The 17,992-nt window shown below is 40.1% G+C and overlaps 1 protein-coding gene across 1 annotated transcript in view; it reads right to left on the reverse strand.

Annotated features, from left to right (window-relative positions):
- ALMS1 (ALMS1 centrosome and basal body associated protein) overlaps positions 1 to 13,547 on the reverse strand; it is a gene marked incomplete at its 5' end in the record, with an annotated part of 157,221 nt that extends 143,674 nt beyond the window's left edge. The window contains one exon of the mRNA XM_081069627.1: positions 13,215 to 13,547. Coding sequence (XP_080925753.1) covers positions 13,215 to 13,547 — 333 coding nt within the window. The remainder of the gene's footprint in view (positions 1 to 13,214) is intronic.
- Between the last annotated feature and the right edge of the window lie 4,445 nt (positions 13,548 to 17,992).

The raw sequence follows: 17,992 nt of genomic DNA on the forward strand, positions 1-17,992 counted from the left end.
CAGCCCACCATCCCTTGCAGGACTCGAGGAATCGAACCAGCAATCTTGTGGTTGAGAGACCATGCTCCAACCAACTGAGCCATCCGGGAACTCAGCGGCAGCTCAGCTCAAGGTGCCGTGTTCAATCTTAGTTGCAGGGGGCGCAGCCCACCATCCCTTGTGGAACTCGAGGAATTGAACTGGCAACCTTGTGGTTGAGAGCCCACTGGCCCATGTGGGAATCGAACCGGCAGCCTTCAGAGTTAGGAGAATGGAGCTCTAACCGCCTGAGCCACCGGGCCAGCCCCCCTGGACACTTCTGATTACGGCAAACTACTGCTTGAGCAACGTTGACCAAAGTGACCACTTGTATACATTTTTTTGGCATCCCTAGAATAAGCCCAAGTACAAAATATAAGCCCGGATGTCTCATTACTAATTCTAGAAAATATAAAATCACTCTGTCAAAATGCTATAAAAGTCTCTAAACACTTCCTCTCAATTCTCATACTTATTTCTTAAGAGACCAGTAACAAGAAATTCATGCACTAGCACCAATAGAGACCATACTAAGTAGCAATGTTGAATTAAAGTTGAATTAAATACTAATGATAACCAGTTTTATAAGGCACCTTCCTTCCGAATTTGGTACTGGTTAATAATTAAGAATATTATTTCTATCATGCTATGAAAGTATTCTTTCATTTTCACATTGAATTAATTTGATTAGGAATGAGAACTGAATTCGATCAAACTACATTACTGCATCTTTTTTCCCAATTAAATCTCATAAAGTATAGCAACAATAAATTTATTTATATTGTAACATCTTCATATTTCTTATTTGGTAGTGGTAGATTAGACTTTTAATCATATTTGCCAGCACAGTCTTTAACATTTTCAGCCATATATAGTCATAATAGTATTAGTTAATCAGCATTTTTCCTTCATAAAAATTTTTATTCAACTTATTTAAACTTAAAAAACAACAACAAAAAAACAGTTCACCCATTTCTCCAAGCCTCTAGAATCATCAATCCATCCTCTGCATCTACGGCTTAGTTTTTGTTGTTCTTGTTCTTTTAGATTCCACAAAGAGAGAAATTATAGTTTGTCTTTCCCTGTCCCACTTATTTCACTTAGCAGAATGCCCTCAAGGTCTATCCATGTTGTCGCTAATGACAAGATTTTATTTTTTTATGGATGAATAATATTCCATTGTATGCATATACAATGTTCTTTATCCATTGATGAACACTTAGGCTGTTTGCGTATCTTGGCTACTGTAAACAATACTGCAGTGAACGTGGGGGTGCATATTATATTTTTGAGTGTTTTCATTTTCTTTGAATAAATACTCAGAGAGGAATTGCTAGCTTATATTATAGCTCTATTTTCAATTTTTTTAGGAACTTCCATACTGTTTTCCATAGTAACTGTATCAATTTACATTCCCACCAACAGTGCACAAGGGTTTCCTTTTTCTCCACATCCTTACCAACACTTGTTATTTTTTTGTCTTTTTGGCAACAATTATTCTAACAGGTGTGAAATGCTATCTCAAGGTTTTGGGTTGCATTTCCCTGATAATTAATGATGTTGTGCATCTCTTCATGTACTTGTAGGCCATCTACCTGTCTTCTTTGGAAAATGTCTATTCAGGTCTTCCACCCATTTTTTAAGTGGATTGTTTGTTTTTTGCTATTGAGTTATATGAGCTATTTATATATATCTTTTGCCTATTAACCGCTTTTCAGATATATGACTTGCAAATATTTTCTCATTGGTTTCCTCTGCTGTACAGAAAGTTTCTAGTTTAATGTAGTCCCACTTGTTTATTTTTGGTTTTGTTGCTTTTGCTTTTGGTGTCAGATTCAAAAATCATAGCCAATGCCTATGTAAAAGGCCTTACTGTCTATGCTTTCTTCTATGAGTTATATAGTTTTAGGTCTTACCTTCAAGTCTTTAACCCATTTTGAGTTAATTTTTATATATAGTGTAAGATAGTGGTCAAATTTCCCCACCACCATTTATTGAAGAGACTGTCCTTTCCCCATTGTATATGCTAGGCTACTTTGTTGTAAATTAATTGGCCATATATGCATGTTTTTTTTTCTCGGCTCTCTGTTCTGTTCCATTGATCAATGAGTCTGTTTTTATGCCAGCACCATACTGGTTTAATTACTATAGCTTTGTAACATAGCTTGAAATTAGGGAGTGTGATGCTTCCAGTTTTGTTCTTTCTCAAGACTGCTTTTGCTATTCGGGGTCTTTTGAGGTTCCATGCATATTTGGGAATTTTTTTGTTCATTTCTGTGAAAAATGCCATTGGAACTGCGATAGGGATTGCACTCAATCTGTAGCTTTGAGTAGTATGGACACTTCAACAATATTAATTCTTCAAATCCATGAGCACAGAATATCTTTCCATCTTTTTGCATCTTCTTCAACTTTTTCATCAATGTTTTACATCTTTCGGTATACAGATCTTCCACCTACCATGTTTCCCTGAAAATAAGACCCAGCCAAACCATCAGTTCTAATGCATCTTTTGGAGCAAAAATTAATATAAGACCTGGTCTTATTTTAATATAAGACCAGGTATAATACGATATGATATGATACATGATATATGATATGATATGATATAATACTGGATATAATATCACATAATATATAATACGAGGTATAATATAATATAATACCGGGTCTTATATAAGACCCAGTCTTATATTAATTTTTGCTCCAAAATGTGCTTGCTTTGGCAGTACATATACTAATTTTAGCTCCAAAAGATGCATTAGAGTGGATAGTCCAGGTAGGTCTTATTTTCAGGGAAACATGGTAGAGCACACGGGATTTTTAGTGTAGGGAGACTATTCTGTAGAATACTATAATAGGAGCTATATGTCATTACACATTTGTCAAAACCCATAGGTTGTACAAAGAGAAAACCCTAATGTAAACTATGGTCTGTGATTAATAAAAATGTATCAATATTAGCTTACAAATTGTAGCAAATGTACCTCACTATTGCAAGATGTTAATAACAAGGAAAATAGGTGAGGGAAAAGTGCTATATAAAAATTTTGTACTTTCTGCTCAATGTTCCTATAAACATAAAATTGCTCCCAAAAGTCTGTTAAAAAAAAAAGACAGTCATCATGACAGAAGACAAAGAAAATATAGGATCTGAACACCACTATAAACAAACTAGATCTAAAGACATTATAGAATACTCCACCCTAGAGGAGCAGAATACACATTCTTTTCAACATCTCAAGCACAAATGTAACATTCTCCAGGACAGAGCAGATGTTAGGCCCTAAAACGAGCCTCAAAAAATTTACATAACTGAAATCATAGAAAGTATATTCTTCAGCCAAAATGGAATGAAATTAGAAATCAACAACAGAAGGAAATTTAGGAAATTCACAAAAATGCGGAATCAAGCAACATACTCCTAAATAACTAATGGATCAAAAAAGTAATCACAAAAAGAATTTTCAAATACTTTGAGATAATAAAAATACTACATATTGAAACATATGGGATGCAGCTAAAGCAGAGCTCAGAGGAAAATTTATATCTGTAAACACATATATTACAAATAGAATAAAGATGTAGATCAATAGCCTACACTTGCACCTTAAACTAGAAGAGAGAAAATTAAACCCAAAGAAAGCAGAAGGAAGGAAATAAGACTAAAATAAATGAAATAGAGAATAGTGAATATCAATGAAACTAAAAGTTGGGTCTTTGAAAAATATCACCAAAATTGAAAAACCTTTAGCTAGACTCACCAAGAAACAGAGCATTCAAATTACTAAAATCAGAAATTAAAAAGGGAACTTGACTACAGATCTATTTATGATGGTTCAGCTTACATTTTTTTTACTTTACAATGACAGAAAGTTATATACAGTCAGAAACCATACTTCAAATTTTGAATTTTGATCTTTTCCTGGGCAAGTGATATATATAAAGTATGATACTCTCTCGTGATACTGGACAGCAGCAGCAAGCCTCAGTTCCCAGTCAGCCATGAGATTACGAGGATAAATAACTGATACTCTACAGAATACTATGTTGCCAGCATTTTTTGGATATTGTTTTGTTTTCGTATCCCATCAAGCCTACAAAACGCCCATCTGGGTTTCCTACTTCTGGTGAGACAGAGGAAAGCCATTACATGTGCTCTTCGATTTATGCTGGGGCTACATCCCAATAATGTGTTCTGAGTACATTTAAGGCTACACTACGCTATGGTGTTCAGTAAGTTAGATGTATTAAATGCATTTACAACTTACAATATATTCAACTTGCAATGGTTTTATTGGGACTTACCTGCATCATAAAAAGCATCTATACTACGAAAAACTGTATATTGAAAAATTTGATAACTTAGAGGAAATGGACAAACACCTAGAAAATAACAAATTAGTGAAACTGACTCAAGAAGGAATAGACAAGAAAGTTCCAGTCAAGATGGCAGAGTAAAGGCTGTGCTTACCTTCTCTGACAACCACACCAAAATTACAACTAAACTACAATACAACCATCACTGATAATCACCTGAAATCTTGCTGAAGGGAAGCCCTACAACTAAGGACATACAGAAGAAGCTACCTTGAGACTGGCAGGAGAGGAAGAGACACAGAGCAGACTCATCCCACACCTGCATATGACCATTAAAAACTGGGAGAGATATCGCGGCTGTGGAGGTCTACTCCGAAGAAGCAAGGGGTCCCAGATCAGGATTCCAGGCTCCCCAGCCTAGGATTCCAGTGCCAGGGAGAGAAGTTCCGATAATTTCTGGTTGAGAAAACAAGCAGAGATTCTGGCTGATTGAGACAAAGGGCGGCTGGAGTCCCAACAACTCCTCTTAAAGGGACCACGCACAAACTTACTCAACAATGGAATCATGGCTCTGAGCCCCAGTGCTGGGCCAGCAGTTAGAGAGGCAACAAAAACATACGGGGGTGGGGGGAACTGAGTTGTCTGGCTTCAGGACAAGGGCTGGAAGGGTAGATTTCTCCTGGACAGAGGAGCTGGCGGAGGCCAGTGTTGCTTTGGTGAGCCCTCCCCACTCCTGCGTGCTGACACAGGCAGCTGCCATATCTCAGTCTCCATCAAGTTGGCTGACACAATTCGTTTGCCATGCCCTAGTGATTCTGAGACCCCACCCCACCCAACTTTCAGGCACACCCTAGCTGCTTCCAGTGGCTTTTTCCTACAAACCGCCTGCCTTGGCTCATGCTGTAGACTTTCCTAGGGTCTCTTCAAGGTTCATGGAATCCAGACAAGCGGCATCGGGCATGATCATGTCCCATACCTCTGATACAGCATCCCTAAGTCTGGCACTAGTGCCGGCCAGCTGTTGTTTCCAGGTTGTCCTCTCGAAGCACTTCCAAGGACGGTGCAGGCGGCAGCCATCTGCATATTGCTCTGTGGCTCCTGCCCCGTGGACCTGGGTGGAGCATGGGCTGCGGCTGAAGCTGAACTGAAGCAGGTACCTCACAGATGGCCCTGTGGCTGGCACGCCCAGTGGTCAGCTTCAAAACAAGCTGGATTTTCACCCAACCGCTTCCAAGGATGACACACCCAAGGGGCAGACTGGACAGGCACCAGAGCCCTGCTGAGGCAGATCCTGTTCTATAGGGTCAGCCCCTGTACCACAACTCCTTCACTATAGTCATGGCCAGTCCTCACAACGAATGAGCCAAGTGTCAATCCCTCCCACTGTCATGCAAACAGCAACCAAGACTCCACTACAAGAGGAAGGCAAAGTCGACCCACACAAGGGACACACCTGGAGTCTGTGGCTCAGGTGACTATTGAGACTGTGCCACTGGGCCCCACAGCACACCTACAACATAAGACCACTCTATTAAGACTGGGAGACATAGCAGCCGTACCTAATATATAGAAACAAACACAGGGAGGCAGCCAAAATGGGGAGACAAAGAAACATGTCATAATAAAAGAACTTAACAAAGCTCGAGAAAAAGAACTAAACAAAATGGAGACAGGCAATCTACTCAACACATGGTTCCAAATACTGGTCATAAGGATGCTCAGTGATCTCAGGGGGAACTTCAAAAAAGAGCTAGGAAACATAAAAATGGAGATAGAAAACAAAAAAAGAACCTGTCATAAATAAATAATACAATCACAGAAATGAAGAATACGTTATAGGGAATCAACAGTAGATTCAATGAAGCAAAGGACTGAATCAGCAATTTAAAAGATAAGTTAGCAGAAAACTCCCAATCAGTACAGCAAAAAGAAAAAAGAATCCAAAAAAATGAGAATTTAAGGAGCCTCTGGGACAACATCAATCTTACCAACATTTTCATTATAGGGGTACCAGAAGGAGAAGAGAGAGAGCAAGGAATTGAAAAACTATTTGAAGAAGTAATGATGGAGAACTTGCTTAACCTGGTGAAGGAAGTAGACAGACAAGCCCAGAAAGCACAGAGGTCCCAAACAAGATGAACTCAAAGAGGTCAACACCAAGACACATCATAATTAAAATGTCAAAAGTTAAAGACAAAGAGAGAATCTTAAAAGCATTAAGAGAAAAGCAGTTACCTACAAGGGAGCTCCCATAAGACTGTCAGCTGATTTCTTAACAGAAACTTTGCAGGCCAGAAGGGAGTGGCAGGAAATATTCAAAGTGATGAAAAGCAAGGACCTAAAACCAATATTACTCTACGCAGGAAATCTATCATTTATAATTAAAGGGAAGATTAAGAGCTTCCCAGACAAGAAAAAGTATCACCACCAAACCAGTATTACAAGGAATCTTAGACGGACTTCTCTAAGATGAAAAAAAACAATCAAAATTATAAATAATAAAATGGCAATAACTACGTATCTATTAACAATTACTTTCAATGTAAATGGAGTAAATGGTTCAATCAAAAGATGGGGGGTTGAATTGATAAGAAAACAAGACTCTTATCTATGTTGCCTTCAAGAGACTCACCTCAGCTCGAAAGACACACACAGACTGAAAGTAAAGGGATGGAAAAAGATATTTCATCCAAATGGTAACAAACAAACAAAAATCTGGGGTAGCAATACTTAAACCAGACAAAATAGACTTTAAAACAAGAGACAAAGGACCTAGTAATCCCACTTCTGGATATTTATCCAAAGAAACCCAAAATGCTACTTCAAGGGAATGTGCTCAACCATATGTTCATTGCAGCATTATTTACAATAGTCAAGATATAAAGGCAACCTGGGTGTCCTTGAATGAATGGATAAAAAGGTGGTACATATATACAATGGAATATTACTCAACCGTAAAAAAAAGAACAAAATCTTGCCATCTGAGACAACATGGATGGACCTTGAGGGTATTGTCCTTAATGTAGTAAGTCAGACAGCCAAAGACAACTGTCATATGATTTCACTTTTAAGTGGAATCTAAAGAACACAATAAACAAACAAATGAAACAGAAACAAACTCACAGATACAGAGAATATTTTGATGGTTGCCAGATGGTAGGGGGCTTGGGGGTGGGTGAAAAAGGGGAAAGGATTATGAGGTACAAATTGGTTGTTACACAGCAGTCATGGAGATATAGGTTTTAACATAAGGAATATAGTCAGTAATATCGTAATAACTATGCATGGTATCAGATGGGTACTAAATAGGAGGAAGGTTTGAGGAACGATGAAAAACATGAGGGATTAAGAAATATAAATCGATCGTTATAAAATAGTCATGGGGATATAAAGTAAAGCACAGGGAGTAAAATAAATAATATGTTAATAACTACCGTGTTTCCCTGAAAATAAGACCTAGCCAGACCATCAGCTCTAATGCATCTTTCAGAGCACAAATTAATATAAGACCAGGTATTATATTATATTAATTATATTATGTTAATTATATTATGTTAATTATATTATATTATATTATATGAGATCCAGTATTATGTTATGTTATGTTATGTTATACCCAGTCTTATAGTCAAACAATACCAAGTCATATATCAATTTTTCCTCCAAAAGATGCATTAGAGCTGATGGTCCAGCTAGGTCTTATTTTGGGGAAAACACGGTATGCATAGTGCCAGGTGGGTACTAGTCAGGGGGATCCCTGGATAATTTATACAAATGTCTAACCACTATGCTGTACACCTGAAATTAACATAAAATAATAATGGATGACAACTGTAATTTAAAATTTTTAAAAGGGGGGAAAATAAAGGGCAATAAGAGGTTAAAAGTACCATGCATAAAACAAGTCTTGGGGATGTAAGATACAGCATAGGAAATATAGTCAATAATATTGTGATTGAGTGGTATGGTGTCAGATGGTTGTTGGACTTATAATAGTGATCACTTCCTTAGCACAGGGAATATAACCAATAATATGGTAATAATTATGTATAGTGCCAGGTGGGTACTGTTGAATAACTATGATGTACACCTGCAATTAAAAGAAGAAGTAGATGACCTGAGTAGAGCCATAGCAAGAAAAGAATATGAATTAATAATTAAAATACTTCCCAAAAAGAAAAGCCCAAATCCATATGGTGAAATCTATCAGTCAGTCAAAGAATTGTTAGTGCCAAGATCTTCCAAAAACAGAAGGAACACTTGCAACTCACTTTATGAGGCCAGTATTAGCCTGATACTAAATCAGACAAAAACACACAAGAAATTACAGACCAGTATCTTGGGAATATAGATGCAAAAATTAAAAAAAAGAAAGGAAACTAGCAAATTAGTGTATTAATGTTCCAGCAACATATAAAATATTTATACACCATAATGAAGTAAATTATTCCCAGAATGCATATTAGCTTAACAATCCAATATCAATTAATGTAATACACCAATTAATAGAATAATTTGACAAAATTAATATCCCTTTCATGCTAAAACACTCAAGAAACTAGGATAGAAGAAAACTTCATCAATCTGACAAGGGCATCTACGAAAAACCCACAACACCATACTTTTGGTGAAAGACTGGATGTTTTCTCCCTAAGATCAGGAATAAGACAAGGATATCCACTCTTACCACTTCTGTTCAACATTATACTGAAGGTACTATCCGGGAAAATTAGGGAAGAAAAAAATAAATAAAAGGCATCCAGATTGGAAAAGAAGAATAAAACTATATGTATTTGCATGTGACATGGTCTTCTTTTTTAATAAAATCCTAGCCTGTCCACTAAAAAATCTCTTAGAACTCATAACAAGTTTAACGAAGTTGCAGAATACAAGATAAATATACAAAAAAATCACCTGTCTTTTTATACACTTGCAACGAATAATCCAAAAATGGAGGGGAGGGAATTGTATACCACTTACAATAACACCAAAAAGAATTTAAAAATATTTAGAATTTAAAAAAAGTTAAAACTTATACTCTGAAAACTACAAAACATTATTGAACAGATTTACAGAAGATCTAAATAAATAAAAAGATACCCCATGATCATGGATCAGAAGACCTAACATTGTTAACATGGCAGTACTTCCAAATTGATCTATAAATTCAATGTAATTCACACCAAAATACCAGCTGGCTTCTTTTTAGAAATTGAAAAGCTAATCCTAAAATTCATATAGAATTATAAGGAACCCAAAAGAGCCAAAAAAATTTGGAAAAAAAAAAGAATGAGGTTGGAGGACTCACACATCTTCATTTCAAAACTTATTACAAAGCAACGGTATTCAAAAAAGTGTGGCATAGCATAAAGTTGGACATATAAAATAATGGAATAGAATTAAGAATCCAGAAATAAACCCATACATCTATGATCAACTGATTTTCAACAAGGATGCTGAGACTTATCAATTAGGAAAGAACAGCCTCTTCAGCAAACGGTGCTGAGACAACTAGGCAGTCACATACAAAAGAATGAAGTTGAACCCTTTCCTCACACTACATACAAAAATTAACTCAAAATTGATCAAAGACCTCAATGTAATAACAAAAACTATAAATCTTTCAAGAAAAAACACAAGGTAAACAACTTCACATTTGGCAATGGGTTCTAAGATATGGTGCCAAAAGTATGAACAAAAGAAAAAGAAGATAAATAAGACTTCACATTCTGGAACATTACCAAGGATGTGAAACAACAACCTACAGACTGGGAGAAAATATTGCAAATCATCCACCTTATAAGGGAATCTGAAGATTCACATTGTGGAAAATATGAGAAATACATAAAGAATTTGTACAACTCAATAGTAAATAGACAAATGACCCAATTAAAAATGGGCGAACGATCTGAATGGACATTTTGCCAAAGAAGATATACAAATAGCCAATATGTACATGAAGAAATACTCAATATCATGAGCCATCAGGGAAACACAAATCAAAATCACGAGATACCAATTCACACCCACTAGGAGAGCTATAATAAAAAAGTCAGATAAGTGCTGGAGAGGATGTGGAGAAACTGGAACTTTTATATACTGCTGGTGGGTTGTCAAATGGTGCAGCCACTTTGAAAATCAGTCTAGCAGTTCCTCAAAAGGTTAGAGTTACCGTGTATGCCAGAAATTCCACTCCTAAATATACACCCAAATATACACCCAAAAGAAATGAAAACATGTCCATACAAAAACTTGTACACAAATGTTTACAGCAGCATTGTTCATAATACCCAATAGGGAAAGAAAGAAAAAGTCCGTCAACTGATGAATGCAGAAACAAACTGTAGTGTATCCACGCCATGGACTGTTATTCAGCCATAAAAAGGAACGATGTACTGATGCATGCTATATACATGGATGTTTCCCGAAAACATTATACAAAGTAAAAGAAGCCAGTCACAAAGGACTACATAATATATGACTCCATTTACATTAAGTGCCCAGAATAGGCAAGTCTACAGAGAAAGATTAATGATTACTTAGAGGAATGGAAGATAGGTGACTGATAGCTGAAGTGTACAGGGTTTCTTTTTGAGGTGATAAAAATATTCAAAATTGACTGTGGTGATGGCTGCACATAACTATGAATATACTGAAAACTAGTGAATTGCGCACTTCTTTTTAAAATTTTTGTAAGAGTTTGAGTCAAACTGATGACAATGGCCAGAAAGCAAAATCTCAAATGCTTTTGAATTGTGCACTTTAAAGTAAGGATAGGGCCAGCCCAGTGGCTCAGGCGGTTAGAGCTCCATGCTCCTAACTCTGAAGGTTGCCGGTTCGATTCCCACATGGGCCAGTGGGATTTCAACCACAAGGTTGCCAGTTCAATTCCTCGAGTCCCGCGGGATGGTGGGCAGCGCCCCCTGCAACTAAGATTGAACACGGCACCTTGAGCTGAGCTGCCACTGAGCTCCCGGATGGCTCAGTTTTTTGGAATGCGTCCTCTCAACCACAAGGTTGCCGGTTCGACTCCCACAAGGGATGGTTGGCTGTGCCCCCTGCAACTAGAAAATGGCAACTGGACCTGGAGCTGAGCTGCGCCCTCCACAACTAAGACTTGAGAGGACAATAACTTGACTTGGAAAAAAGTCCTGGAAGTACACACTGTTCCCCAATAAATGTCCTGTTCCCCTTCCCTAATAAAAAAATCTTTAAAAAAAATAAAAAAATAAAGTAAGGATAAATTGTATGGTATATGAATAATGTTTCAATAAAGCTGTTAAAAATGTTTAAAATAAGCCAATTAAGAATTTAGTACATTAAGTAAATCAAAATAAATCTAGGGAAATAGTAAAAGATGAAAACGGAATTATGAATTATGTTATAAAAAGAAATAGAACTAAACTTAAATCCAAGAGCTCTTTCCCTTCCCTTTGCCCAGTTACCCTTAATCTGTCTTCAGATCTCAGCTCTATTATAACTTCCTAGGAAAGCTTTCTCCAGCTTCACTGACAAAATCAGATTTCTTACTGTTTGTTTTCAAAGCATGTTAACACGTATCAGTTTTACTTTTATTTATGGCACCACCTACATGTTGTCCGCCTGCCTCTCTAGATTGTGAACACTAGAAAGGCAGAGATAAAAAAACGTTTGAGTTCACCACAGTTCCTGGGCCATGGTGAATGCTCAATAATATATGCTCAATGAATTAAGGGATGTTTACTAGGCAAAACAACTATTGTTCTTTAATGATCAACAGTCCATAGCATCACTGAGCAAGAGAACTTTCTGTGATGATGGAACTCTTCTATATCTGCATTGTCCAATAGGATGGCCACTAGTCAAGTGCGGCTACTGAGCACTTGGAAAGTGGTTAGTGCAACACAGGCACTGAATTTTTAATTTTACTTATTTTTAACTAATTAAGATGTAAAGAGTCCTATGTGGCTAGTGACTATTGTATTGAACAGCATAGGTCTATACAGTCTTTTTTCTGCCTTTTCAATTGTACTTTTGTTGCTTCACTCTGCAGTTTACATCTTGTCTAAGGGGGCCGTCCTAGACAACAAACCCTAGGCTTCTTTTTGTCCCCACACTGTAGAATAGAAACTTAATAAATGTCTGAGGACTTGATATCCGAATTGTATGGCAAATCTATTTTTCCTCCCTGAAAAGCAATAGATTAAATGCAGTTGTTTTCAAAATGATCTTTAAGAGCCAATCATTAAAAAGGCTTTTTCTCCACTGCGCCTTACCTTGTATTTTCTAGTTTCCCAGACTGTTTGGAGCCACGGCAGAAGCCTCTCCCGCACTTCTAAGCCCCTCCTCCCGGCTGGGGACCCCTTTATTGCTACAAACGAGGGTCCAGAGAAGAACAATCTTCGAGGAGCCTTTTGATACTAACTACTCATGCAGTATACTTAATCCACACAGCTCCGTGCGGGGGGGGAGTCCTGCACTCAGGCATTAAACTAATCTCCTAATTGTCTTCCCAGCAAGATAGTCCCTGGGTAACCACTCTCTCCATCTCTCCAGGCGGACCCCGCCTTCTTCCCCTCCTTCGCGACACGACAGACCCCACCTCCTCCCCAAAGCGGTTTTAACTACACCAAGCAGGGGACACTGGCTTGTCTGAACATCTGGTGTAATTCTAAGGGCCCAGGACCCGCCGAGGGGGAGAAACAAGAGGTCTTTGCCAGGAAGGACTGGGAGACTGGAGTCCTCAGCCAGGACCTGGATAAGAGCAGAGACGGTCCTTGCAAGCCTTGAAGCGCACTGATAGCACCGGTCAGGCATCGAGACCGGCGGAGAGCAGGAGGCGCGCAGGCAGTCACCCGCCCCGACGGCGTGCCACGCGGCTCCCCGGCCGGGCTCACCTGGTCCGGGCCGCGCCGCTCGCCCTCGCAGTAGCGGTGCTGCGGGAAGGAGGGCAGAGGCAGAGGCCTGCCGGGGTGCGCCTGCAGCCAGGCCTCGGCCTCCGCGTCCTCCTCGTCGTCTGTACTGTCGGGAGGCCGGCTCTCGTCGTTCACGTCCGCGTCCAGGTCCCGACCCTCCTCGTCCTCCACGTCCTCCACCATCACCACCTCGTCCGCGTCCAAGCTCTCCGCCTCCTCTGCCACCTCGGCCTCTTCCGTCTCCTCCGCCGCCCCCTCCGCCCCCTCCGCCTCCTCCTCGAGCTCGCCGGGCCACGGCAGGTCCTCAGGCTCCATAGCGATGTCTCGCTCCGGGAGGCTGCGAAGGAGGAGGAGACGGGGGGGTGGGGGGGAGGGAGGGACGGGAAGAAAGCTGACTGGCGGTTGCGGCCACGCGCAGGCGCAAAGACGGCCCGCCTCGCGCCGCGCGGACGGGGCGGGGCCGGGAGCCAGAGCGCGTGTTGCTAAGGACGCCCGCGGGGGCGGGCGGGAAGGCCCGCGGTAGGGGCGTGGCGACAGGCGACGCTGCCGCCTTGTCACCGTCACTGGCTAGAAGCTTGATCACAGTGCTGTAAGCTCACAATAAACCCGGACTGGCTCCTCCCGCGGGAGGGGAGAATTTAGTCCTCCGCTGCACGGAGGGAATATCAGACCCTAGGACAAACCCTGATAATCAAACTTGCAAATTATAAATTTTTAAAGGTTAAGGGTCTACGGTGTGACAAGCTGTATGGTGGGCACTTGAACCTAACAATGGAAAAGTGTCAAGGGCGATCGAGGGGTTAAGTAAGAAATGGGCGCTGGTATAAGATGGGCGTTTGAAACCTGGCATTGCCATTTACAGTGGTGTGACTGAGCCTCTATAAAATGATAATAGGCCATTGAATAGGACGGTTGTGATAATTAAAGGAGATAATCAATGTGAAGGACTTACTGGTAGGTATTATTCGTTGACTATTGTACAGTAACTCATTAAATGCTTACAGTTCTGTAAGACAAATATTTCATATTTGAAGAATCTAAGGCTCAGAAAAATAACTTGCCCAAAGTCTCTAGTAAGTGGCTGGCTGAGTCAATGCCATCTTTTTTACTGGTCTTTTGTAAGTCCAGTAATTGCCCTGGCCCAGACCTATCAGCTAATGAAGGATAAAACAGCAAATACTTATTCAGATAGTACACGTTTTTGAGTTAGTCAATGACTTTGAAAGACTTTAGAAATAAAGATTTTTCTGACCACTTCAGGAACCCCTATAAAATGAATGGCAAATTAAAGAATCATGAGATGCTTTGCTATTACGTAAGGAGATAGCCATAATTAAAGTGGAGGCCAGCAAATATTCTTCATGGTATTGCCCACTATGGCAGAGGTAAATTGGCGATGATATTGAAACAACACTGGTGGGGTAATTTTAGGTGTATTGCCAATGATGGATGTTCTATCTGCCAATGATTCTATCCTGGCAAGACTATAAAGGCACAATGTGGACCCGAACCCAAAGCTGCAGGGCTCCTTTGAACACCTCTCAATGGGCTATGAACACAGTCGAACTTTGAACAACATGGATTTGGACTGTGCTGGTCCACGTTATACATAGATTTTTTTCAGTATATATTATAAATGTGTTTTCTGTTCCTTAGGATTTTCTTAACATTTTCTTTTCTCTAGCTTACTTTATTGTAAGAATACAGTATGTAATACACATAACACACAAAATATGTGTTAATCCTCTGTTTATGTTGTTGATAAGGCTTTTGGTCAACAGTAGACCTGCCCACTCATGGGACAAAGATTGACCCAAAGGAAGGAAAGACATTGACGCTAGAAAACAGAACAAAAAGAGAATTGATGAAAGCAGAGAGGATGCTGAATGATTCAGGCGAAGGGATTACCCTCAGACAGGAGAAGTATATGGCTTTCTTATAGAGCAGAGGAAAGACAGCTGTCAATAAAGATCCTTTACTCAGGTTAGTGGGGCATCAATTGATTGAATTCATGTTTACTGTTTTTTATTCATGTTAATCAAAGTGTGGTCCACAGACCACCTTCATCAGAATTACCTGAGGTATATATTTTTTTGAAGAATCCCAGCTCCCATCACCCAGAGAATAAGATTCAGGAAGTCCAGGTTGGCATCCAGGATCTGATCTCTAATACCATACCACCCCCAAACAATGCTGGTACACAGTAATAGTTGAGAACCACTCCTTTTCTCTGTGAAATATAAAGGACAATACAGTTCTTCCCCACCTACAACAGAAAGTCATCCCTCGCTCTGCCACCTAGCAGCCAGGGCATGGACGTGTAACCTACAGTCACACACTTGGATGTTCCTCTCTGTGACTTTGACTCTTAAGGGAAAAACAGGAACAGTTCAGAACTGTACTACTCATAGCATAATCTGGGAATCAGTAGCATCACCCCCAAGTTTGTTAGGAATTCAAAATCTTAGGCCCTACCCAGATGTACTGAATCTGCATGTTTTAACAAGATCTTCAGGTGATTCATTAAAGTTTGAAAAGCACTGGCTTAGAACATAGTCATAGTGATGGAGTTCAGAATTGAGCAGTAGCAATAGCCAACGGCACGAGCAGGAGATATCCTCACCAGCTGGTTCTTGTGGCATGACCTTAGTCATGGGTCCTGCTCCCCTTGGTTCTTACCTTTCTTGGTCAGCTATTCACAGTTACTACTACTAGGTAACAAGCAATCTCAAAATCTCAGTGACCAATAATAAAAAGCACTGTTTCTTGCTTATGTACCACCTGGAGATATTTGTTTCAGGCTGCAGTGTATGAGTTGGCTGGGGTGATTTTACTCTATCCTGTCTTTCATTATTCTGGGACCAGCAGGTTACGTACCCAAAGAATGCTCTTTCCATGACAAAGGTAGGAAGCTCCAGAGGTGAGTAGATACACAAATGCCTCTTAAGGTCACAGGTACACTATCACTTCCTCCCACACTTCATTGGTCAAAACAAATCACATGGCCCAATCCAACATCAGATTTCTCCCATGGAGGTTGATAGAGGAAAGGGAACAAATATTTACTGAATGATAAGCCTAACACATGATTCCACCTTTTTTCCATGCTTGGTTTCCAGCTTTCCCACTGGTTCTCAGAGCCCTACAATATCTGCCAAGTAGGTTCCTTTTCTGCTGAAGGTAGCCCGAGTCATCTTCTGTTACCTGAAGCCTCACTGATTCACAAGAGGAAATATAAGCTAATTGGGGGAGAAGGTGGAGCCCTGGAATGCAGCTGTAAGACTTGGAGAAAAGCACTCAGATACTAAGTGCATGAGATGGTGAAATGGCATAAAGGAATGAATGGAGAAACAAGAGGTTTTATTTGACTGGAGTCCAAAATATTGGAGTTTAAAAGACTTGAGGTGCAGCTCCAGAAATGAGTTCCTGAAACAGGTTTCCCAGTGTGGTTATTAAAAACCCCAAGGATAGAGACAGAAGCTGAATTAGAAGGTGGGTCAGATGACACATTCTCCCTGCACACTATCCAGATAAGTGACAAAGAGGGCCATATGGACACCAAAGGGACAGGAGGGAAGGGAAGACAGATTTTTTTGAGTGCCAAGCACTCTGATGGGTATTTTACAATCATTGCCTCTAATTTTCACAACAATTTGGTAAAGCATTTTACAGATGAGGAAACCAAGGCTCAGATAAGTAATTTGCCCAATATAACCCAGCCAGCAAGAGGGGATACAATATGGCTTCAAGCCCAGTCTGTCTGAGTACACAGTCTATGCTTCCTTCCGTTGAACCATATTGTGTAGAAGCTTCCAGTGGGGCAATAGGAGCAGGCACAGCCCAAGTCCTAGCCCAGTTGTAAGTGAAACATGAGAAACTGTCAACCTCCCCTGCAGAAGCTGCGAGGACAGCTGTGTCCTCAAAAACAAGCTGGTACCAGTTAAGGGTGGGATGAGGTGAAAGGCTATGGGGACAAGGAAGTTTGTCTACAATTGGAGGACAGGCTTGGAGGAAGGAGGTCAGCAGTAGAGGATAAACCAAAGACGACTTGCAAAAATATGCAAATGAAAGCCCTGCCGTGACAAGAAATGGGAGGAGCTTGCATTTTTGGACATGGCTGAAAATGAAGAAACTTAGAGGTACTGAACTAGTTTCCATCATAAACTATTCTCTACAGGGGAACAAGAATGATCCAGTTAAATAATTAATCTGAGCATTTCACGTCTCTACTCAAAATCCTTCAAGGGCTTTCATCCTCACTCAGAATGAAATCCAAAGTCATAACCATGGCCTATAAGAACCTACATAATCTGGTTTCTACCCGATACCTCCAGATCGAAAATCCTGCCAATCCTTCTTGCTTACCCTGCTCCAGTTACTCTGGCCTCCTCAAGGTTCCATGATATGCAAAGCCCAGTCCCACCTTAGGGCCCTGGCACCTGCTGTTCTCACTTCCTGGAACATATTTTCAGAGTCTGCTCATTTTATCAGAGTGGCCTTCTCTGATAACCCAATACACGCACACCCTTACCATGCTTTATTTCTCTTCTTAGCACTTAGCACACAACATTTATTTGTTTATTGTCTGTCTCCCCCCAACGAGGATACAAGCTCCATGAGAGAAGGGATTTTGTCTCTTTCGCATACCACTGCATGCCCAGCGCCTGAAACAGTATCAGGCATATAAGGAGGTGCTTGGTAAACGTTGAATGAAATACATGGAGATTAAATTGAATCGGCTGGGCAAAACATTCTGAATA

The sequence above is a fragment of the Rhinolophus hipposideros genome (assembly GCF_964194185.1).
Source record: "Rhinolophus hipposideros genome assembly, chromosome: 12".
NCBI lineage: Eukaryota > Metazoa > Chordata > Mammalia > Chiroptera > Rhinolophidae > Rhinolophus > Rhinolophus hipposideros.